Source organism: Ambystoma mexicanum, chromosome 9 (assembly GCF_040938575.1).
Source record: "Ambystoma mexicanum isolate Mex_15411 chromosome 9, UKY_AmexF1_1, whole genome shotgun sequence".
NCBI classification, from domain to species: domain Eukaryota; kingdom Metazoa; phylum Chordata; class Amphibia; order Caudata; family Ambystomatidae; genus Ambystoma; species Ambystoma mexicanum.
Window position 1 is genome coordinate 172,682,668 of NC_090931.1, and position 24,041 is coordinate 172,706,708.

Sequence of the window (24,041 nt, forward strand, 5' to 3'; positions counted from 1 at the left end):
GTCAAACCCTGGGAAATAATGGTGGCCAAGGGAACATAATGAATGGGCATGGAGGCATTAGTTGGAATTAAGGGTCACTGGTTATACAATGTGGGGCTTTGTAGGACACTATGGCATTTTGGTGCATATTGGGGACAGGGTGGTATTGATGAGCCTCAACAGACAATAGCAGGTTATGACAACACAAGTGGACCCATAGTGGGCATTGGCACCATAGTACACTGGAAGGTAGTAGGGGATACACACCCTGACTGGTCAGCACAACTAATACTAAGATACACTAGACATCCCTTTGGTACACTAAGGGGGTCACTGGTAGATATTAGATGATACTTGTGGGTACTGGTGAGCACTGGCGACACAGACAAGTAATGTAGCAAACTAGACAATGGCAATGAAAGGGCACGAAGATTCACCGGTTGGTGCCAGAGGGGAGCACTTGTCCTCAACAAGTGCAGACAGTGGCGATAAAAGACAAATGGAGCAGTACCAATGGGGCATGGGAAGCGGAAGAGTCATTGGTGTACTCACTGCACTTTCTGCATCGACGGGTGTCTTTTGGCAACCTCCACAAGGGCCAGCGCAGCATTATCCGTGATGGAGTTATAGGCTAGGTTCAGCTCTTGCAGGTGTGTGTTCTTCGCCAGGTGCTCAACGAGGATCTCTGCGCCCCGGTCACTCAAAGACGTGTGTAGCAGTGACAGGTGTGTCAGGGACTCGTTCCCAGAAAGAGCCTCCCCCAGGAACACCACACCCTCTGCCGTGATGGGGTTGTTACATAGCCTGTTAAGAGTATTGAAGGCAGGTGATGAGAACGTGACTCCCCATATCTATAGAGTAGTGTGAGCAATACGTGGAAGAGGAGAAAGGAAGCATGAAAGAAGGGAAAAGAGCAGAAGAAGTGAAAAGCAGGAGAAGGAATGCTCAATGAGGTGAAAAAGGAGCATAAGGGGAGCAGAAGGCCGGAGAGGGCTGTACATGTTAATAGTGTTTTTATACGGCTCCACTCCCCATTGTAGTGGTTTTCCAGCACAAAGGCGTGACCTCAGCAGGCAAATTGTGCACCTGCCAGGATTTAGGTGTGAGTTTGAGGAGACGGACAATGGAAAAGTAGTAAATGAGATGCAAAGTAAAGGACTGGATAAAGTGGATTGTCACTGTAGACATAGGGATACAGCCAGTATTTGCCCTTTGCATTGGAAACCCAGCATCTTAATTATAGTGCCATAAAGCACCAATCAAAGTTTTTACCCAAGCCTGGTCTTGAGGAATGGACAAGGAGAGACAGCGCTAGAAGGAAGTGGTAAAGGAAAGGAGAGTTGGAGGATGGAAAAAGTGGAGATCGGCAGATCGGGCTTGCACAAAGGGAGCCAGGAGCATACAGGAGGTAGGTTGAGAGAAGGGGGAGGCACACTGGAAGAGAGACTCTGGAGGGTGAGGATTTGATGCTAATGGAGGTAAATGCAGCCACCACAAAGAAATGCCATGGGCTGAATTACGGCATACTCGAGTTATAGGTGTATGTGTATCCTCTTGGGACCAGGCAGTCTGGCTATAAGCCGGGGCAGAAATGTGGCTCAACAGTGAATAATCCTGGGTGTTACTGATGAGCAGGGATGAAAATAGAAAAGTGGTGGGGGTTTGGAAAGGTTAACTACAGGACAGAAGGCGGACAAGGAGGGACTGGAGAAGGAGAGCAAAGCGGTACATAGGGGTTTTAGAAAAGAGGAAATGTTTGAGGTTTCACGCTCACCGCAGCGTCTTCACAGCACAATTCTTGTCCAGCAGCATGTCCCGGATATCTCTGCAAGCTGCAGGTCCAAGGCTGTTCATCTGCAAACTAAGAGCAGAGGCTGTCGTCAGAGTCCATACAGTGGCATACATGCAGGTGGGTTATGCTGCCTACTCTAGGATCTAACGCAGGGCGTTACAAGAACAGCACTATCTACTAAGAGTAAGAATGACCCTACTGCCTTACACATTGGATGCAGACATTCAGAACACGCTGTGCAAAGCCTTATGGGAATTCAAAGAGCTAGAAGCTGCGACATCCTCATACCTCAAGAGACTTTTTTTGTTTGCCTTTTTACCAATCCAAATAAGGTGGTTTTCTTTTAGGCATACATGTGCAGAGAAGAGTGACCAATATTTTTTCGGCAATATAGAAGTTGTGTTCGTTTCCAAAAGGGAATTTATTTTCAGGGAACATACTGGTCCCTTTGTGTCCACCTAGGCGGGCACCTGTGACCTTTGAGGCATTGGAAAAAGATTCTTTTTAAGGCCGAGTCCTACAGGCAAAAGATGTCAGTTCTGTAGGAGACTGACGAATTGTTGATGGTAATTCTTGTCGGCAAGTCCGACAAGGCGTCCATAACAAGCATTGCTCCCAAATTCCTGGCCCTCTACTTAATACAACGCTCAGCTCACCAGAAAGAGTGCCCAGTAAGCGGAACTTCATTTTATCTCAGCTGTAATAAACAAGCACATTACAGCACTGCAACTCAGCAAGATGGGTATGCTGACCACATTGCAACTCCCGTAATTTATATGCATTTGAATGAAATAGTCCCGTAGGGCTGCAGGTTCCGCTTCAGTGGAGAAGCCCCGCTGCATGACATATTTGGCTCTAATCAACTCACTCATATCCTTTTTACCACTCACATTTCCTCCATTATCCCAGTGTCCAACCCATATTATCTATGCTGTATTCCCCTAATCCCTGTGATAATCCCCCCGCTACTTACTCAACCCTGCAATGTCTCTGCTCTACCGATAGCTTCCCTTGACTCTGGGATCGCCTCCTTCCATTCACAAAGTGCATTTCACCTTCATCTATTAATCTACTTCTCTACCCCTTCACCTACAAATATTTCTTTCTTCACCTCTTACATATCCCCACCCCTTCCCCCCCCCCCTTTAGCCGATTTCCCTGTGCCCTGGCTCTGTGATTCGCCTTGACCCAACCTCTCCCCATCTAGTGGTCCCCTTTCCTGCCTTCCTAGATGTCCCTCACGACATGCATCACCCACCACCCTATTCCAAGTTATCCACCCTATTCCCCTCTCACTGCATTTCCAGTGTTCAGATGATCGCGTGATGAGTCAGAGGTGAGAGGTGAGATTTGTCATCCTCCATGGAGGTCATTCCATTAGATGACGGAGATCAGCATATTTGCCCAAAGACAGAAACAAGGCCTTGTCACGAGGGCAGACAGCTAAACCCACATGGCGCAAGTTGGATAAACGCTAAACGCAAGGCTCATTGATAAACGCAAGCTTTGAAGCTGGGAAGGCAAACACTGGAAGGACAAATACATTTGGAGTTATAGTTGGTGTCAACGTCAATCCCAGACCAACAAACAGATGTCAGCTTCAACTTAGTCAATAGTTGGGGGACAACGTTTTTTCAAGGGTCTACAACATGAATGAACATTGTAGAAGACATTCTTAGATTGGTTTACAGTCATTAATCAAGCGCTTGCTCTTTGGAGGGATATCGTGCATTCATATGAGAAAGAGGTCATCTGAGACTTTGCTTGCATGTACGCACACTTGCCGATTTGTGTGCAGGATTGGGCTAATCTTTTTTGTATACTTGAATGGATTTTATTTGAGGCTTTGCAATCATTGCAACTGAACCCAATTATGATCTGTAGTCTCCCCGTCACTCTGATATTCTCCCTCACCTCTCCGGCTGCATTCCCCTCGTCACACTGATCTCCCACCATCTACTTCGTGTTCTCACCCTTTCCTTGCTTCCTATGTTCCCCTCACCCCAGTAATCACGAGTGATCTTCCACCAGTTAACTAGTGATCACCGTGCCCTTTTTATGCAATTATTTTCCTCTTGCTCCCTTGTATTTTTCTCTTCTACCAATGGTCCCCATCTCTTTCCTTGACGTGTTGTACTATCCTTCCCAACCGATTGGTACACTGTGCCCCTTGCATACTACATTCTCCTCACCCAAGAGTAGAATTTCTCTTATTAGCAGTGATATCCTAAATCCCCTATCACAGTGTAATTTCTGTCAAAGCAGTCATCTCCCCCTCATGTTGTATAACCACCTGAACTCTGAGATGTTGCTGCTCCCTGCTAACTTTATATTCCCCCCTCAGTAATTTCATCCCCCTCCCCCATGCCGTTTCTCCCCAGGGATTCACTCACTCAAGACTTTCACAGCGCCTGAAGATGGGGACAAGGTTTTTTATGGAGCCAGGATCCAAGTGGCATGAGGTGAGATCCATAGCTGTAACCAGCTGCCCACTGGTGCCCATCACAGAGGCCAGGATGTGGCACTTGATCGGCGTCATCTTGACAGTCGAAAGGTCCAGCACCTTCAGAGAGCGGACCACCTCTGACGTGAATCTGTCATTTTGAAATTCGTAAAGCAGGAAGAGGAAGTCCATCATCTCGGAAGGCGGCTGTTTCTTCTGACTGTGCTTCAAGAGGTATTTCTTCATGGCCTTGGCGATCTCAAAGGCGGCAAAGTTCTTAATGGAGCAGCCCAGTTGGTCAAGCATGGCTCGATTGCGTTGAGCGAGCAGCCCGCCAATGAAGATGGGGAAGAGCTCAAAGGCTTCGTCCTTTTGAACATCTAAGCTGGGGTGCTGCATGGGGCCCTCCTGCCCGAGAATACTGAAGTTGATCTGATCTAGGACGTCATCATTGAAGGAGTCCTCTTCTCGGAACATCTCCACAGCCATAGTCTGAGCGATGCCATCACGGCTCTTACCACTGATCTTGCCATACAGACGGGGAAAGATCTTCACCAGGTTGAAGAGTGCGAAGACTCGAATGGGCAAAAACTTAGCCAGGATGTTCATTATGGCAGTTAAGTCCTCGCTGGCCTTGCCAATGGCTTCAGAGACCTCACTGCCAATGCGCTGCAGAGCACTGCGGTGCTCACCCATCACCACAAAGAGAGCTGCCAGGTACTCCTGCATCGCAGAGATGGTGAACATGAACATCTGCTCTTGGCCAGGCTCCATGCAAGGTGAGAGGAAGAATCGCTTGACATCCCTTTGGAAGACAGTGAGTAGGTTCAGTTCTTCCTCAGACTTCATCTCCACCTCAAAGACCCGCTGCAGGTCTTCATCAGAGAACTTGGTCTGCCGCTTCTTGTAGCCCTCGTACGCAAGTTTGCCTAGTGACCTTGTCACGTAGTGCATCATGGAGATACGGGAGGGGTCAGTAATGTCCAGGATTTCACCACCAAAGTTGAGGCGCAGGAAGCTGGTGTAGATACCAGTCAGTGTCTGGTTGAGAGAGTCCCCTTTGGTCATGTAGAGGAAGTGAAGAGTGGCACAGGTGAGCCAGCAGTACGAGGGCAGGAAGCAGGCCTTCGCTAGCTGGTTCTGGTATTCCAAGTTGCGGGATAGCATCTCCAAGATGTTCGACATCTCCCCAGTGTCCTCCTCCAGATCAGACAAGCGCATTTGGAAGTACATTTTTTGCAGATCGGTGTCAGAGAAGCCGCAAATCTGCACGTAGCGCCCCACAAATTTGCCTGGGATCCTACTCAGTGCGGAGGGCCTGGTCGTCATAACTATGCTGGCCTGAGAACAGACGGAAAACAAAGAGAGAAGAGACATTAGCAGATGGATAAAACTATTTTCAAGGTGAATGTGCCCACTACATCTAGACTGGGGGTCAGTGTATATCCATTCCCCTTTCATCTATACGTTCAATGCAGGACTTGCAAGCATCTTAAATAAACTATGCAGATTCTCCCTTTAAAGTCCTGTGATCCAGTTCCACCACCCTACTGATTTCCGATACTTTTCCTTGAGAACTTAAAATGTTTCCACATCCATTCTACGACTGCCCTCTTCTTATGCAAAGTTCCATCTTAAAATACCGATAGTGAAGAGTTCCCTAGTTGTCTTCCATTTAACTGTGTTATGTCTTACACCACTTGACACTCCTGTGAGTCTTCATGAGCATCTCAATTGCTTTTACTCGCAAGGTTTCTAGAATGTATGATCATTAGAGTCATCATTCCTTTGAAAGACATTGGCTACTAAATGTTCTCCAAAAACATTCCATGATTTAAACAATGTAATCACATTTAAAGTAAAGTTATTCACATATGTACACTAAGAAAAGTAATTTACTGGTTTGCTAAGCACTTGGGCACCAATTTGGCCGAGGTCCTTGTTACATAAAATCAAATATAAAATGAATAAATGAAGACCCCACCCCCAACCACTCATCTCCACACTATCACATACAAAAGGGTCTCAGAGCATCCATAACGAAACATGCCCAAATTGGAACATACATTCTGTCCTCCACTTGCACACAGGCACCAACAGGATAGCACACAGGAACGGAGGTATATCCACCTGTTAACATACACAAACATAGATAGACAATCCACAGGAACATGTAACACAGGCGGTTTCATTAATGGCTGCATCTAAACAACAAGACAAAAGGTGAAAAAACCACTAACGCTCCGGGTTTGGCCAGTAAAGGTCACAATAACGGTCCAGATTCAAAGTGTCCCAAAGTCTTCAACTGCTCGGTATTCCAGTTTATTGTCTGGTATTTAAGTTAACAGAAACAGCCAGCACGTGTTTTGACTAAAATGATGCATGGGGCTCTGCAATGGCCTGTAGTGGTAACACTGTTTTACACCATTTAGCACATATCGCACAAAATGCAATGAGACACTGTTAAACATGTAGAATAACGCATTGTGCATATTTCTCTTTTCTCTTCCTGGAACCCTGCTAAATGCAGGTATGTACCGACCAATGTTATGTAACTTACTGTAATACATAACTATCTTCATATTATGCGTTTCTATCTGTATCTTACAACTGACTGTGGTAAACATCTAATGTTGAACTAATATTACTGTGGTATCTATTATGGTGTGACATGTTCATTAAATACTAATGTACAGCCTTGAAAAAGTCTTTAGTCGAAACACGTGCTGGATGTTTCTCCCAACTTAAATATCAGACAAACTGGAATACCAAGCAGTTGACTTTGTATCTGGACAATTATTGTGAATTTTACTGTGGCCAAGCCGGACCCACTCCAAAAGGAGCGCGAGTGTTTTTTTCACCTTTGACTAGTATATGTAGTGGTATCAGGGTTAACCACATACTGCTCACCACGCAGTTGGAACACAATACTCCTATCTCTCTAGCGCAATAGGACACAGTGTATCCCGGTTTCAGGTTTCTAAATAACAAGAGGCACAGAATAGACATTGCCAGCTCACATTTGTCTATTACTAAACAATATTGTTTGTCTGGTGCCTCCCAAATCTTCAATGTAGTGAATGGAGTTGCTACACTAGGACTTAATCTTTGCATCATCGTGAGCAGAGATGTTGGTTTTCCATGCATTTATTTCCAGTGTTTTGCATCCTTGAAGCAAATCAGAACAGCCGACAACATTATAACACACGCTTCTCGAGGGAGCCAGACCAGCAAGGTTTGATATACAACTGACACACAAGCAAAAGACCAGGAAACGGTCCTTCTCTTGCTAAGCCCCAGCACAGTAGGATACCATCCTAGATGCGAACAGCACCGCTCAAACGTTCCTGCAGTTCAGAAAATAACTTAAGAGACTGCTTTTTTGGGAATTCCTAGGTGTGACTTAGATATCACTGTCCCTGGATTACCACATCTCTGGAACCATCTTGTACATTTCGGATAAAATTGCAGTAGATTTGGTCAAATGCAAAACCATCAAATCTTATTGACCAAATGTGGCTGAAAATATATGTGGATGTTGAAGGTGGGTAAGGTTAATAATTCAGGTGGGGGTGGGGGGAGGAGTGGCAGGGGGTCTCCCCCCACATATATTGAAGGTCAAATGGATTTAAGAAAAAACAAATGTGATTGTTTTGCATTCGACCAAACCTCAATTTGTTTTTGAAACACAGGAGTAGGAGGAAGTCTGTGATTCCTATAGAACACATTATTGCAAAACCATCCACACCAGCGTTTCCTAAAATAACCCCTAGACCGGATTCAACAGTTATGCTTGCTCCTTTGATGTAAATGTCTAGCAGGCGTCTGGTCAAGTGTGTGGGATCCCAGAGTGTTTTGCTGAAGGACAACGCATCTATGTTCCCCATCATTCCGCGCATGCATATTCTCCGTCTGACCATCTATGGAGTGTATATCCCATTACTAATATTTACGGGCAATCGATTGAGGATGCAGAGCTAATCAGATTATTTTATATGGGCATGGAGCGTCATACCCGGGGGATTCGGAGTGGAGATTTCAGGATGGGTTGGCATGTTTCTATAGTGACAAATGAAGGAACAGCGGCTTACCAGGCATACACTAACGTGTTCATTATTCCTTAGATCTCTGAGCAAATTAGTTGATCTGCATGTGCTGCCGTCACACCACCCTAATCGTTTAGCTTGTCTGTTTTTGATAATCCTGTAATTAGTGTTAGCATGGCATCGGATACAGTGGCCGAACAGTCAGCAAACTACATTTCAGTGATCCCAAGAACACAGCATTTGCTTTCGGTCCATTAAGTGAGGCGTATTGAAGCAACGTTTAGGAGAGGAACTGTACAAATGACAATCACTCAATCGCACAGAGAAGCAGCATCAGCCAGTTATTAGAACAGGCACTTAAGGGGAATTTGGGAATCCTATCTCAATTCAAGGCAATAGTAGTTGGCACAGTTGGTAATCCCGGGCAGGGTTAATAAAATCTTTTTTCCCCCTCCATCATCAGCAATCTACATTCATGGTTCCAAAGAGCCCAGGATGCAGCCGGCCACTAACCCATGATGGGCCTTAGGGAAGGACTATTTTTGCTGGTCTCCGACAACCGCATAAGCTACTAGTACACCAGAGATTTCAGAATGAAGTAAACTGACCTATGGAGAGGGGCCGCATTACATCTTCAATAGAATACCCAATAGCGCTCTACCTCCCGGGCTGTCAGATCAGATAATCAGACACTACAAGGATTCAAACATTCTGCGATGGGTAGAAACAGGTATAGTACCCTGCTAAGAGCTAGGCCGATCCCAAAAGAAAATAATTTTGAAACGCTTGCATTGTCATGTAATAAGGTTAATACATTACTATGTGTACTTAACCCCTTGCGTCAGGATCAGCTAATTAATTACTACCAATAGCCCTTAGTGGCCCACAGCAAACGGCATCAATCTGTAGGAATGCTCTCTCAATTTACATAATTTCCGTAAACAGACCATCCTTCATGAAATCTCAGTGGATTGAGTTGTTCAGGTGGAAGAACATGATTTACAAGTGTTTTAGCTGGCTCACACAGGCAAATAAATAAATGGGAAGGCTGGTCAAGTGAGTAGACACAAGACGTACAGATACACACTAAACAAGTACAGATAGACTCACAAATACTGCACAAATGGTGCCCTGTCCAACAACTGCAGCAACCATGCATGGCACAAACATCACCTGCAGATATGCACCTCAGGGAGCATGTAGCTCCGGATAAGGTTAACTAGAATGGTTGCAGGAGTCTGCGGCTCATCAAGATCACTGCAGAGCTCGGCCCCGGCCAAGCGAAAATCCAGATTCAGCCACTCCATCCCATTGAAGACGAAGAGCACTTTGAAATCGGCAGCTCCAAGTCGAGGAAGCAACTCCCGCAGATACACGTACTTCTTGACAATCAAGCGCTTTAGTGATATCGGGGTGCTACTTTGGGAAAGGTCCTCACAGGAGAAGGGCAACACCAGGTCAAACTGAGGCAGGCCTCCATGGCACCAGTCCATAACCATCTTCTTGATCAATGTGCTTTTCCCTGTGCCGACAGTGCCATACAGAACCACATTTTTCACCCACCGGCCGCTGGCATCAGAGTCGAAGAGATTCTGAATGCCAATGATACGTTGGCATTTTGGCTTCATTTGCTGGCTCTGAAGGATCAGAGGCTTCTCATTCAGCTCCAAGGGGCCTTCCCTGATGACTGGGTGAACGTGCAGGGCACCGAAGGTGAAGGACGGGCCATAATGCTTCTCCTCTGTAGGAAGGTGGCTGAACCATTCCGCCAGCCTGCGCTTGTGCAATGTGACTGGGTCTGCTGTGGAGACGGAAAGGAAAAGCATTTAATACTTTCAGCAAAATATTCTAAAAATAACCTTGGCTATAGGACAACTATCCCCAACATGTTTAAGAAGGTTCCAAACCCTCTACATATGATATTGGACAATCTGCTACTGGTGGCCACGTCAGCAAAGCGCATTAGATAATGTCAACCTCATCAACGTATGCCCCACAGCCCCAAGGTATGCCATGATGCAATTAGGATAAGAACGAGGCTCAGAATTCCAGCCTATCCCACAACAGGTTTCCAAACCATGTTTATGCATAGGGGATGCCCGGGATGCTTGGGCGAGTTTAGTCCCAGGGATAGACAGTCCAAAAAAAAAGAAGAATTACAACACAAGACAACAGGTGAGTGACCTCTCTTTATTCCACAGATGCAATCTTGCATCAACTTACAAACAATAGCCTAGACACGGACCTCCTCCACCCGCACAGCCCAGGCATGTCTCAGTTCGGAGGTTAATTCCAGTCGGCTGTATCTTATTAGCCTCAAGGAACACAGACTAAGAAACCCCGACATTTAGAACTTCAGGCTAGGGGGTCAAGAAATATGGCACCAGAGGTCTTTGAAATACAGAATGCTCCTTTAGAAGATCTTCCGACACCCAAGTACTTGTTTTATGTGCTACATGTAGGCGCAGTAAAATAATAGTTATCAAGATATAGAATATCTGCTAACACATAGTGCACCCTTAGCTGAAATATAGGCAACCAAGAGAGCTGGGTTTGACTCTCATCTCCATCAAAGTCTTATTCGCCTTAAATGTTATTGTCCTTTTTAAAATCATTTGCTTTTGTTCTCCCATTTACAACCAATATAATAACAGAAGACAATTTGGGGCTCAAACTATGTATGCTTGGGGCAGCAATTCGCCCCATAGCTTGGAGCAGAGGTAGTCTATGGCACCCTGTGCAACAACTTCCTAGAGTCAGTCTAGTCAGTTTTGAGAGCAAAGGGCTATGGTTCGAGAGGCCTTGACAACCAATGCTGTTTTTCCTCTTCCCATAGAACTGCTGGCAGACGCATAGATTGCTCTGGAAGGTGAAGGAGTCGAGCCCACCCCAAAATAATAGGAGAAAGAAAACAGGAGATTACACCTCCGCCCCAGCCAATTGAAATGCGCGATAGGTCATGCTGCGTCACGCAAATAAAAAGGCTCTAGAGCATGTGCCTGTATTAACTGACATTGGAGTAATCTCCTGCAGGCTTAATGGGTCAGAGCCACCCAAATTAAGGTATTTGGTTAGTAATCACTGTTCTCAGAAGGTGTTGGGTACAATATATGTATTGTATGAATAGCTGTGGTTTAACATTTCAGTGTGTTCAGGGTCATTGCCAGAACCATAATCTTTGATCAATTCAGTGATGGAAGGTACCAAATTTCTTTTTTAAAGAAAAATAATAATAAAAAAGGTTCATATCAATTGTGGCAGTGACTCAGAATACAGGTAAAGTATGCCTATGCCAACACAAAATCAAAGTGCCAATGCTGGAGTAACTTTGAATTATGGCTGTGTTCACACAAGAAAAGACAAGTGTTATGACATGCACCGGCAGGACCACGGCAGGCCAGCCAGCAATGTTCGGGAGAAGAGGTTCACCTCTAAAGTTGGGAAGCATGCTGCAGGTTTGGTCCTCTATGATAGCAAGTTGTGAGCGCAATATATAAATTTGACTCAGTTGGAGATTATTTGGAGGAGAGATTTTCAAGGACAGTTGCACAATACCCTATGAAAGGTCACATGATCATTCTTGACCAGGTACTCCCATTATAATTTCCTTAACGTATCCCTCTGGGCGGCACTGCAGTTGCAGATGGTGGTGTTCATGCAGACTCCTTAGGGCCTGATGACCTATGGTCACGAGCAGAGCGTGGGGTGTCATTTCATATGCTGGAGACTCGCACTGAGCACCCTGCCGTAGGATGACAATCCCGGGCCCGAGCACAACCCTCTGTGCCAAAGGACCTGAAACAACCAGTAGATCTGTGACTTACGACTTGCCGTGGGCAAGAAGGATTTCTAAAAGGCCCAGTGTCTACTTCATCAATTTCAACTGCTGAACCGAGTCGCAGGCCATCCCACTGGGAAGGAGTGGTGGGTGGCTTGCGGGCATGAGCCAACAGGGGATACTTCTTGTATCAGAGTGAGAGGTTAGTGGCCTCTCCCACATCAAGTGCAAGGGTCCCAGGCACATCCCAGACATACCATTTTCTTCTGTCAAGGTGAGAAACAATTTTTCTAGTGAGCCTGCATCATTTTTACAGATAGCATGGCTAGTTACAGCTTAATACGCATAGGAGTACACTCCAAGGATAATATTAACCCACAAAACCGGTTAGAGTTTGATAAAGACTTGTTTAGTCTCCAAGGGAAAATTCGGAAATTGCAAATGTATTTAGGAAGAGCACTGTTCATCCCATTCAATTTCTCATGTCAGGAACTGGAATCCGAGTGCGTTTTAATGAGCGGGAGCTTACTGCAGAGGCTGTCAAGTAACCAGAATGACAATCTCCCCCCTTTGTAATCTGGGGGTAACAAATGGGGTCTTCAAGTGAGCCAAGACCCTCCCCAAGCTTGTGTATTATGGCCCTTGGGTGGAATGGGAGGATCCCTTGTTCACACCAATTTGGTCCTGCATAATTTCTCACAAACTTGAGTTTAACAGAGGTAATGATATCAAGATCATAAGAGTTAGGACACTTGCGGTCTCATGCTGTGCACACCAAGCTAGCGATTGCGGCTACCAAGGTGAATATATTACCTAAGTAAATGCTCACTAGCAAAGGAGGAGACGGAGGGGGAATGGCCCCTGTTACGCTAAACACATTACCCAACCAAATGCTCACCAATGCATGCAGGGATGGAGTTGGACTTGTTGTTACTGCAGTGATCATATTATACTGAAACATTTACCAGCCCATATGGAAACAGACAGACGTGGGACTACCACAGCAGGAATTGGGAGGACTATTACTCCACTCACAAGGGTTAGAGTCTTTTCAAAGGCTTACAGGGTACAAAAGTCGAATTCCAAGACAGTGGACTAGGCTTTTAGAGCTTCAGTCTGTTCATTAAATGGATTTGCCTCCCAAAGCTCACACACTTGAAAACACAGGTGCTGCCCTTTTCCCCAAAGCCCAGCCACGCTGGGTGGGGGCAGAATACCAGGATATTTAATTCCCTGAACATAGAGCCAATAGTGTGAGCGTTAGAAGGAGGTTGTGGCAGGGAGGCTGGAAAGGAGTCTGAGAGGAGCTGGTAGGAAAATAGAGGGAGGCGGGCATCAGGAGGTGGTAGGAGAATGCTAGGAGGCAGAAGTAGGAAGACACCAGGAGGCGGAAGAAAGGAGGCACAAGGAGGAAGGCATGATGAGGCAGTGGGAGGGAGGCATGATGAGGTGACGGGAGGGAGGCATGACGAGGCGTTAAGAGGGAAGACATCAGGAGGCAGAATGAGGGAGAAAAAGAGTAGGAAAGTGTCAAGAGAAGGAAGGCGTCGAGAGGTGATCGACGGAGGACATCATTAGGTTATGCTCAGGAGAATTTTAGAGGAATGCAGCAAAAGGTGGGGAAGCTGGGTCACGGTAGGTGATGGCTTATTTGGTAAAAACAAGAGGGTACTCTGCGCCAGAGAAAGAGGTTCAGGGTGATACCAGAATCTCAAGGGGTTAATCCTACAGTGGGAGGAGAAACAAGGGCATGGCACCGAGGAGGAACATGAGTAGAAAGGGAATGGCGAGGTGATGAAGAGAGATTAAGTCAAGGCCCTAGGAAAGGGAGATTACAATTCCCTTCTTATCCAATCTGCAGGAACTCAAATAACCAAACCCAGCTGCCTCAGTCATAAGATGGAAGAGAAACTCCACCCAGATCGAAGGCTTGTGGCGGAGGCATAGACCTTCATTTTTGTTAGTTTCCAAAAATGCAGGGAAGAGCAATCCCTCATAATAGTTCCAAGAAAGACATGATTTTCTTGTGAACATTATTATGTTAAAAGGTAGTAATGTGGATGCTGTCTGTGGTAAATAGACAGGGCCAACCTAAAATGACTTGAAGAAGGGATTAGGTTGCTGCCTGTCTACACCGGATTGATGTAATATTTATTTGAAGTCCAAGAGCCATACACCAAGCTTGGTCTAGTCTGTTGGTCCATGTCAGGACACTGAGGTACCACAGGGAGTGGGACTCTGGGAACAACAAGGCGAAGGAAAGAGGACACTATGCTACAGAGGGAGATGGAGCCTGGGTAGAACAGGACAAGCCAAAGAGGATACTAGGTATTGCAAGGGGTCAGAAAAGAAATCCGGACATAAAGTTGTTTTGGTTAAAGCCTTTTATTCAACTGAAATGGGTTGGAAAAATGCCCCTCTGCCCCTATTTTAAAGCAGAGTTTCCCTACCTAAAACACCCAAAATGAAGGATCGCATTCATCAGGAGGTTATAAATTAAAAAGCCGTCCTTTCTGTTCTGACCCTCACACTAAAACAAATAATAAAGTGATAAGGGAAATGTCTTTCACCTGGTATTGGCAAAAGGGTTCTCAATCAAAAAACAAAATTGTTCCAATGTAAAGGTTCACCAAATTGGAAAGGACCTCAATTTTAGAGGGGGGATTCCCTTCCCCTGGATTCTTCTCTTGTATCACAAAGGTCTCTGGGTTATAATTATCTTTGTGTCTTTCTTGGCTGCCAACAGACAAACACTGTTCAGCCTTGTAAGTTCCTCTTCAACAAAAGTTCCTTTTTGTAGCACAAGTTCCTTCTTTGTTTAACAAATACTATTTCTGCTTTATACTCTTTGTAGGTTTGCAATTGGCCTGGTATACTCACCTGCCAGGATTTCTCTTGTGTTCACAACTGCCTGGTGCATGTTTGCCAGGACTTCTCTTGTTTTACAGGCTCTCCTTATCCCCAGGTAGGATATACCTTTCTGCTTGGCTTGGTATATTTACTTGGCAAACAATCTTCTTATTGCTTTACTTTCAGTAGTTTTACAATGTTCAAAATCATTTGTCATGTCACGTTCTGTAACTTCACAATGTCTGTTTCTCTTTGGCGCGGCCACGGAGTCCCCACTCTGCTCTGGCAGACTCACTGGTTCTCTGCAGCGTTTTCAGGTCTACTTACGGGGTGTACCTTCGCCACCTGCTCCCCACTCTGGGCGGCTCGGACATCTCTCCAGGCTTTCTCGCGGCTCCACTCGTGCACGCTGGCTTCTCCAGTAAGGACCACGCTGCCTCTCTTGATTGCTGGATACCCAGGGACCCTCTTGTGACCCTCCGACGTTTCCGCGGCACGCATCTCTTGCACCATGTCCATTTCCTTCTCTGCCGGTGAGATCCATTGCTCCGCCATGCCGGCTCACGGCTCCAGCTTGTGCACGCCGACTTGTGCCTCCAGCTTCCGCGCACAAGCTTGTGCTTCCAGCTATCGCCCGCCTTCCCTGAAGCAGTCATGGCTTCTCTCGAGCTGCCCCTTACCTTCTGGTTTACATATTTAGGTGTATTCAAAATAGGTACCAAAATTCCTATTTACACGTACCACATCTTACTCCACCAATAGGAATATTGATATATATCATAAAAGAAGGATAAGACGGTAAACTTTGTCTACTTATACCCCTCTCTCACCCCCATCAAGTAGAACCCTCTGAAAGATTTTCCAGGCACTACAAGTCTTGACAACATAGACCGCGTGCAACATTCCAAATTTCAAAAAACATTCTGTTTTATTCAAAATATTTAAATTAAAACATGAAATACTACCCTCACCTAACAGTGTAAATGCTAACACTAAAGCCTAAAAAGCTAGACTTCAAAATAAACATATACCCAAGACACAAACGAAATTACATATCGCAATACCCAAAAAAACCTAGATGTGTCAATAAAAACATATAATCCCAACATGTTTCTGTTCTTTAGTCCCCCTTTCGGGCGAACATTCTTCAGGGGAAACTTTTAAAACATCCAATATTCTCCTCAACACCGTGTTGAATGGGTAGTTTCAGGCAAACAGCCTGCAAGGAAAAGAGACAGAGGAAACCATCAGTCCCACAGGGGAGGGGGTATTACCAAATGTAAGTGTGGAGTCGGCTCAAAAAAGGGAGCAGCACCACCAGAGGTCTAAAAATCAAATTAAACCACTAAGATTTACCTTAACATGGTGAACCTTCAATGCACGTCTGTGAATGACCGATAAGCTAGTTTTTCTTCATTGAAAAACCAAAGTACTTCAAAAGGCGTCCTAGTCCGCCAAGATATCGTCACACCTGGAAAGAACACATCAAACTGCCAATGAGCCATCCATACTATTTTGGCCACATGTCACTAAAGGGCAAGTCATGGTGAGTTCGGAAAATGAAAAACACTGAGAAATACCTTCATACTGTTGAAACAACCCACAATGTGGGGCAACGAAAGGGATTCCCTTGTTGTAACACACGGATCCAATCCACAGAAAACTGTACAATGCCAAAGTACCAATCTGCAATTCAAACAGAGAATCACAAGCCAACTCAAGATCACTACACAGTGTCTCAAAACACCACAATTGCCAGAAGTTGGAGTGGAAACCATGGTGCTCGGTATTTAGGTCTAATGGGGTGCCGAATAGAGTCCCACAACCAAGCCACCCATGGTCATGCATTCAAGTTAAGGGCATACATCCTGCCGGACACAAATAATCCTTTCCAAAATGAGGAAAAAATGCGTAAACATGCGTGCTAGCAAGCTGGGAGTCATGGAGTTGCAAAAAGCCGTGCCCAGCAAACCTCTACTTCACAGGTGCAGCGTGCGATGGAAAATGAATAAAACGTGCGGTGGAAAATGAATAAAACTAGCCCACAAAACCGATCGTCACATGTCTACTGTGTTAAAGAGACAGCATGCTTACCTTTAACTTCACAATAGCACATTCGCTAGTGACTCGCGGAGGTTAAGGACAGATCGAGCAATTCCCGCATGCATTTATGCCAAATATAATGACAAGGTCCGGATAGCAACACGCTGTTAACTTCCAGGCAAACACTGAAAAAGGACTACACTCTACAGCGGAGCACTCGCTGACCAACAACACGGCGGCCATATTTGCATGAAAACACCCAGCAACTAAGGCAAGCAGTGTTGAGGGAATAAGTGCAAAGAGGGGGCACAAACAAACAAAGCCTGTAACATGTTGCAGATGTAAAGTAGAAACATATTCAAAATATATATATATATATATATATATATCGATATGGCAAATACAAATGCTGAGAGGTTACAAGCTCATACTGTACAGCAGAGCACTCACTGACCAACAGCACGGCGGCCATATTTGCATGAAACCACCCAGCAACTAAGGCAGTATTGAGGGAATAAGTGCAAACGGGGAGCACAAACAAACAAAGCCTATAACACGTTGCAGATGTAAAGCAGAAACATATTCAAAATATATATATCTCGGTATGGCAAATACAAATGCTGAGGGGTTACAGGCTCATGTAGGCAAAAGACCAGGCATGGCCAACATACTTTTATATTTGGCTAACCAAAGGCCAATCAATACTTTCATTGAGCCCCAAAACATTGCTTTGCAATTTAAAAATAATTTTCTGTTCCAGGTTAAGCAATTTCTGGTCAGTCTCAGCTTTCCCATGGCCATGCACGTTTTTCAATATGAGCCACGTAAAGTCATTACAGCCATGTTTCATATCGAGGAAATGTGTCACTAAAGGGGCTGCAATCACTTGATTTCTAATGCAGCTGCGATGTTCTACCATGCGGACTTTGCATGGTCTATTGATCTTGCCCACATAATGTAAGCCACAAGGGCACGTAATTAGATATACAACATTAGATGTATTACAGTTGGTCATTTCATGAAACACCCATTTAAGATCCGGCAGAATTTGTATCGATCTGATTTCTTTGGTTTGAGCACACATACTTCATTTACCACACGGAAAATGACCTTTTATTTCAGGTAGGCCCCACAGTCTAGTTTGTCTCACCAATGGTATACTTGTTTCACTCACATCATTCCTAATCAAAATGTTCCTTAAATTCTGACTTTCTGAAAGCCACCAAAGGAGGCAAAATGTCTTTCCTCTGTACACCTTCTTCCATGTTTTCATCACAATAGATTTGATAAGATAAATTGGAAAAAGTGTTAACAAAAACAGTACCAATCTTTCTTTTCATTTTCACATTTCTCTCCAAAAGAGCCTCCCGATTGTTATTATATGCTCTTTTTGAGGCAGTCTTAATCACTCTGGGAGGATAGCCTTTGTTTAACAGTTTACCTGAAATAAAAGGTCATTTTCCGTGTGGTAAATGTAGTAAGTGCATGGCCATGGGAAAGCCGAGACTGACCAGAAATTGCTTAACCTGGAACAGAAAATTATTTTTTAATTCAAAGCAATGTTTTGGGGCTCAATGAAAGTATTGATTGGCATTTGGTTAGCCAAACATAAAAGTATGATATGATCATGTTTTGTTTAAGTCATCTTTTGTATGATACATGTTGCAATTTTGGCCATGCCTGGTCTTCTGCCTACATGAGCCTGTAACCCCACAGCATTTGTATTTGCCATACCGAGATATATATATTTTGAATATGTTTCTGCTTGACATCTGCAACGTGTTATAGGCTTTGTTTGTTTGTTTGTGCTCCCCCTTTGCACTTATTCCCTCAATACTGCCTTAGTTGCTGGGTGGTTTCATGCAAATATGGCCGCCGTGCTGTTGGTCAATGAGTGCTCTGCTGTACAGTATGAGCTTGTAACCTCTCAGCATTTGTATTTGCCATATCGATATATATATATTTTGAATATGTTCTGCTTTACATCTGCAACGTGTTACAGGCTTTGTTTGTTTGTGCCCCCTCTTTGCGCTTATTCCCTCAACACTGCTTGCCTTAGTTGCTGGGTGTTTTCATGCAAATATGGCCGCCGTGTTGTTGGTCAGCGAGTGCTCCGCTGTAGAGTGTAGTCCTTTTTCAGTGTTTGCCTGGACGTTAACAGCATGTTGCTATCCGGACCTTGTCATTATATTTGGCATAAATGCATGCGGGAATTGCTCGATCTGTGCTTAACCTCCGCGAGTCACTAGCGAATGTGCTATTGTGAAGTTAAAGGTAAGCATGCTGTCTCTTTAACACAGTAGACACGTGATGGTCGGTTTTGTGGGCTAGTTTTATTCATTTTCCACCGCACGTTTTATTCATTTTCCATCGCACGCTGCACCTGTGAAGTAGAGGTTTGCTGGGCACGGCTTTTTGCAACTCCATGACTCCCAGCTTGCTAGCCCGCATGTTTACGCATTTTTTGCTCATTTTGGAAAGGATTATTTGTGTCCGGCAGGATGTATGCCGTTAACTTGAATGCATGACCATGGGTGGCTTGGTTGTGGGACCCTGTTCGGCACCCCATTAGACCTAAATACCGAGCACCATGGTTTCCACTCCAACTTCTGGCAATTGTGGTGGTTTGGGACACTGTGTAATGATCTTGAGTTGGCTTGTGATTCTCTGTTTGAATTGCAGATTGGTACCTTGGCATTGTACAGTTTTCTGTGGATTGGATCCGTGTGTTACAACAAGGGAATCCCTTTCGTTGCCCCACGTTGTGGGTTGTTTCAACAGTATGAAGGTATTTCTCAGTGTTTGTCATTTTCCAAACTCACCATGACTGTTGCCCTTTAGTGACATGTGGCCAAAATAGTATGGATGGCTCATTGGCATTTTGATGTGTTCTTTCCAGGTGTGACGATATCTTGGCGGACTAGGACGCCCTTTGAAGTACTTGGTTTTTCAATGAAGAAAAACTAGCTTATCGGTCATTCACAGACGTGCATTGAAGGTTCACCATGTTAAGGTAAATCTTAGTGGTTTAATTTGATTTTTAGACCTCTGGTGGAGCGGCTCCCTTTTTTGAGCCGACTCCACACTTACATTTGGTAATACCCCCTCCCCTGTGGGACTGATTAGTTTCCTCTGTCTCTTTTCCTTGCAGGCTGTTTGCCTGAAACTACCCATTCAACACGGTGTTGAGAAGAATATTGGATGTTTTAAAGTTTCCCCTGAAGAATGTTCGCCCGAAAGGGGCACTAAAGAACAGAAACATGTTGGGATTATATGTTTTTTATTGACACATCTAGGTTTTTTTGGGTATTGCGATATGTGATTTCGTTTGTGTCTTGGGTATGTGTTTATTGTGAAGTCTAGCTTTTTAGGTTTTAGTGTTAGCATTTACACTGTGTTAGGTGAGGGTAGTATTTCATGTTTTAATTTAAATATTTTGAATAAAACAATGTTTTTTAAAATTTGGAATGTTGCATGCAGTCTATGTTGTTAAGACTTGTAGTGCCTGGAAAATCTTTCAGAGGGTTCTACTTGATGGGGGAGAGAGAGGGGTGTAAGTAGACAAAGTTTACTGTCTTATCCTTCTTTTATGATATTTACATATTTAGGTCCCACGCACAGGTGCCTTCATCCAACAACTAGCACAATCAAAACTCAACTAGCATGCTCTCCAACCTGGACTATAACATTCCCTCTATCCTCATCCTACTCGATCCTTCTTCTGCCTTCAACACGGTCAACCATACCATCCTGCTCAACCGTCTCCATGACAACCTGGGCATCACTGATCAGGCTCTGGCCTGGCTGACCTCTTTCCTCTCTGATCGACCCTCCCAGTTCCAAATTGGGTCCTACCTATCATCTATCTCCCTCTTTACCTGTGGTGTTCCCCACGGGTCTAACCTCTCGCCTTGGCTTTTCAACCAAATACCTGGCTACTTTTGCCCACTGCATTGGCATTCTATGCTCTAATTTCCAGTACACTCAACTCATGTTCAGGCTTCCCTCAGCCACGTCCGTTCTCTCTCTCTCTCTCTCATCTCTGATTGCCTAACTACCATTTAAGATTGGTGTGCCGCCAACAATCTTTGCCTGAATGCCAGCAAGACTGAGATCCTCCTCATCGGCACACCTTCACCCTCCTTTCCCCTCACTCTCTGGCTGGCCTCCCTTTGCCCTCCTCCTACCCCCCCCTGCAATGCCAAGAACCGTGGGGTCATCTTTGACTCCACACTTTCCTTCTCTGCCCACATCTTCGATGTCTCTAATAAATCAAACTTCCTACTGCACCTCCTCAGAGGTACTCTGCCTTTCCTCTCCTTCCCCTAGAAGCTCACTGTCTCCCAAGAGGTCATGGAGTCTAATTCATCCATCGAGAAGGCCTCTGCACGATTAAGGTTATTGTGTAGGTTGCCATGTGGTCGGGTCAATGTCACTTCCACAACTTGAAAACCGATTTGAACAATCTGATGGTGATCTTGACAATGTTGCCCCTGCTGAATTCAGGTTGTTCGAGCTGTGTTCATTCCAACATATGAGATGTCTGCTAGACTGCCTTATGTAATATAAGCTGCAGGGGCACCTTGCAGTGTAAATTAGAATGGCAGTATCACATGTGGCAAAATCATATACCTTTATCCTTTCCCCAGTTCGAGCATGGTGGATTATGTAGCCTTTAGTAAAGTAAACAGTTGGAGCAGCGGAGACAGGGAAGGTTCCCGGTTTCTTTAAGGATTGTTGTTTTAGTCTTTTTTCTTATCAGTTTTGCTGGACTATGGGCCTCATTACGACCTTGGAGTTCGCCATTTCACTATTTGCGGCATGGCTAACCCCATTCCGGATACGGGGTCTGGGTTCCCTGAATGGGGAATTACCAGGCCATTCCGACCTTGGAGGGCCCGATATTTCCCCATTCAGGGAACCCGGACCTGGTACATCCCCATTCAGGCCCCATAGGGCTCAATGGGAAGGATGCAAACAACGGGCCCATTAATAACGGGCCCGTTGTTTGCATCCTGGTCTGCTCGCGGGACCCGCTTTGGACGCCTGGTTTTACCAGGCGTCCTTACCGGGTCTCGCAAGCAAACCTTGTAATGTGGCGGTAGCGGTTTAACGGGGGCCAGCAGCTCTACCGGCCCCGTTAAACCCCTACTGCCAGGGTCGTAATGAGGTCCTAGTCTTAGGTTGGGGCCTTGTGTATACGAATAAAGAGCTGTATCTATGAATAGATTTTTAACCCTATTGTTACATTTCAAATTGTCAACGTTTTTAGAATACAGATTTGATTTTTAACTGCGTGGAAAATGTTGAAACTTAAACTAAAGGGCTCTCCTTGCCGAAGAATGTGGGTTTAGCACCCGTTTCTTGTCGTGGTACGAGTAACTTGTCGGTCACGGTCTCGACTTCCTCATTGTGGTATCCTCTAACACTGCATTTCTGGGCCATTCGCTGCATTTCCTTTTAACATCCGTCATTGTCACTCGCAATCCATTTAACCCCAAGAAGTTGGCTATATGTCAGAAGTTTGTTTGAACTTAGAGGGTGAAATCTCAAAAGATTAAGCAAATTGTTCCTGTTGGTGGGTTTGCAAAAAATTGTACTGTTTGAGGATTCTATAACATGCACCCACTAAGAGTTGACACGGGTATGAATACAGAATTACTGTATTGCTTGGCACACTTATTGCCTAAAAGTAAGCACTAGGGTGACATTTCAAGCAGTTTCAGAGTCATCTCTACACAATGAGAGGACAATTTAAGAGTAGGTTCATACAGGTACGGGGAGGAGATTCCAACAGACGTGTGAGAGAACGGACTCAAGATTTATAAGTGGCTATAGAAAGACTTCAGATGGGTGCAACCACAATTGGGAAGGCATGCCAGGAGGAATTACAGAGGTGTATTTAGGAACTCAGCAGAGATTCTAAGTGGTATTGAAGAGGGACCTCCAAATACAAAAGGCGATGGCTTTTAAAAGATACACAATGGGAAGGATTTAAAAATATGTCAAAGAAGTGCTCATGGGGAGGTCAGATGTTGGCTGCTTAAATCGACACGCTCCGGACCCACAGAGCAAGAAATGGGACCCGAGCCCCCAGTTTCACCCCTGCATGTGCGGGTGTTCGAAGGTGTCAACGCCCAGCCGGGTGTCCAGCGGCCCCAAAGAAGTAGTTCTGGGGCAATAGCTCCAACGGAAGCCCAGTCAGTATGTCTGGAAATCCCAATGTGCTTTCTCTCAGAGCGAACCCGGTTGCAGCTCCAGAGCAGAGTCCTCTGAGGCCCACCGCGTGGGGGAGGGTGGCCCCTGAAGGTGCATGGTGGAGTCCCCGGTGGATCTCAACGTGCCCTTGGATAAGGGATCCCCTATGTGCCAAGATCACGAGAGCAATAGAGTGCCAGCTCTGTGCACTGGACACACCGCTCGGGTGGTAGCTGTAAGGAAGGCATGGTTATCAACACAGTTCAAGGGTGTTTATTGAACCTTATCGTGGGTGTAATAAACATCTATCTAAACCTGAATTTAAGATGGGAGCAAGCTACGGCCATCAAATAATAATGCAGTCCTAGTGGAGTCTCGCAAAAATAAAAAGGGCCTATACTAAAAAACCTATTGCCAATCCACAACGCTCATTTTCTAATAGTGTGGGGAAATGTTCATGAAAAAGAAAGAAGTGTTCACAAAATGATAAGTCAAGGTGATCAGACCATTGGCCTCTCTTCTCCCCCACCCCCTGTTTTCAGCACGGGACAAAGTGGTGCACTAGAGCATAGCACACACTTGAGTTTCTTCGCCACGAGGACACAGTTCTATTACAAGCATCAAGGCCTTCTATGCCCAAGTCTCTTAAATTATCAAACGTCTCTTCATCCAGAGGGCCTGATGTATCAAACATACAAAATAGTTCCTTTCCAAGTATTCAAGTAGGGCGATTAACTCTTCACCCTGGATCCTCCCTCAGCCTGGCTCAGAACCCCTTTTTGTATCACAATCCTTTCTTGATTGACGCACGGTTCACCCCGGATCCCCCTCAGTTTGGCTCAGATCCTCTTTTCACAATAAGTCTCCATCAGCCGGGCTCGGACCAATTATAGTCCGTGTTACCTATCGAAG

General features: G+C 45.1%; 1 protein-coding gene and 1 long non-coding RNA gene across 2 annotated transcripts in view; both read right to left on the minus strand.

Moving 5' to 3' along the window:
- NLRX1 (NLR family member X1) overlaps positions 1-24,041 on the minus strand; it is a 74,731-nt gene that overhangs the window by 12,636 nt on the left and 38,054 nt on the right. Inside the window, exons 5-8 of the mRNA XM_069614375.1 lie at positions 9,448-10,061; positions 4,165-5,555; positions 1,754-1,840; positions 532-783 (exon numbers count right to left, since the gene is read on the minus strand). Of these exons, the coding sequence (XP_069470476.1) occupies positions 532-783; positions 1,754-1,840; positions 4,165-5,555; positions 9,448-10,061 (2,344 nt within the window). The remainder of the gene's footprint in view (positions 1-531; positions 784-1,753; positions 1,841-4,164; positions 5,556-9,447; positions 10,062-24,041) is intronic.
- On the minus strand, positions 15,860-16,581 carry LOC138489606 (uncharacterized). The gene is made up of 3 exons (XR_011274831.1): positions 16,469-16,581; positions 16,245-16,359; positions 15,860-16,107 (listed from the first exon to the last, which is right to left on the minus strand). It is a non-coding gene; the product is annotated as an uncharacterized lncRNA (long non-coding RNA).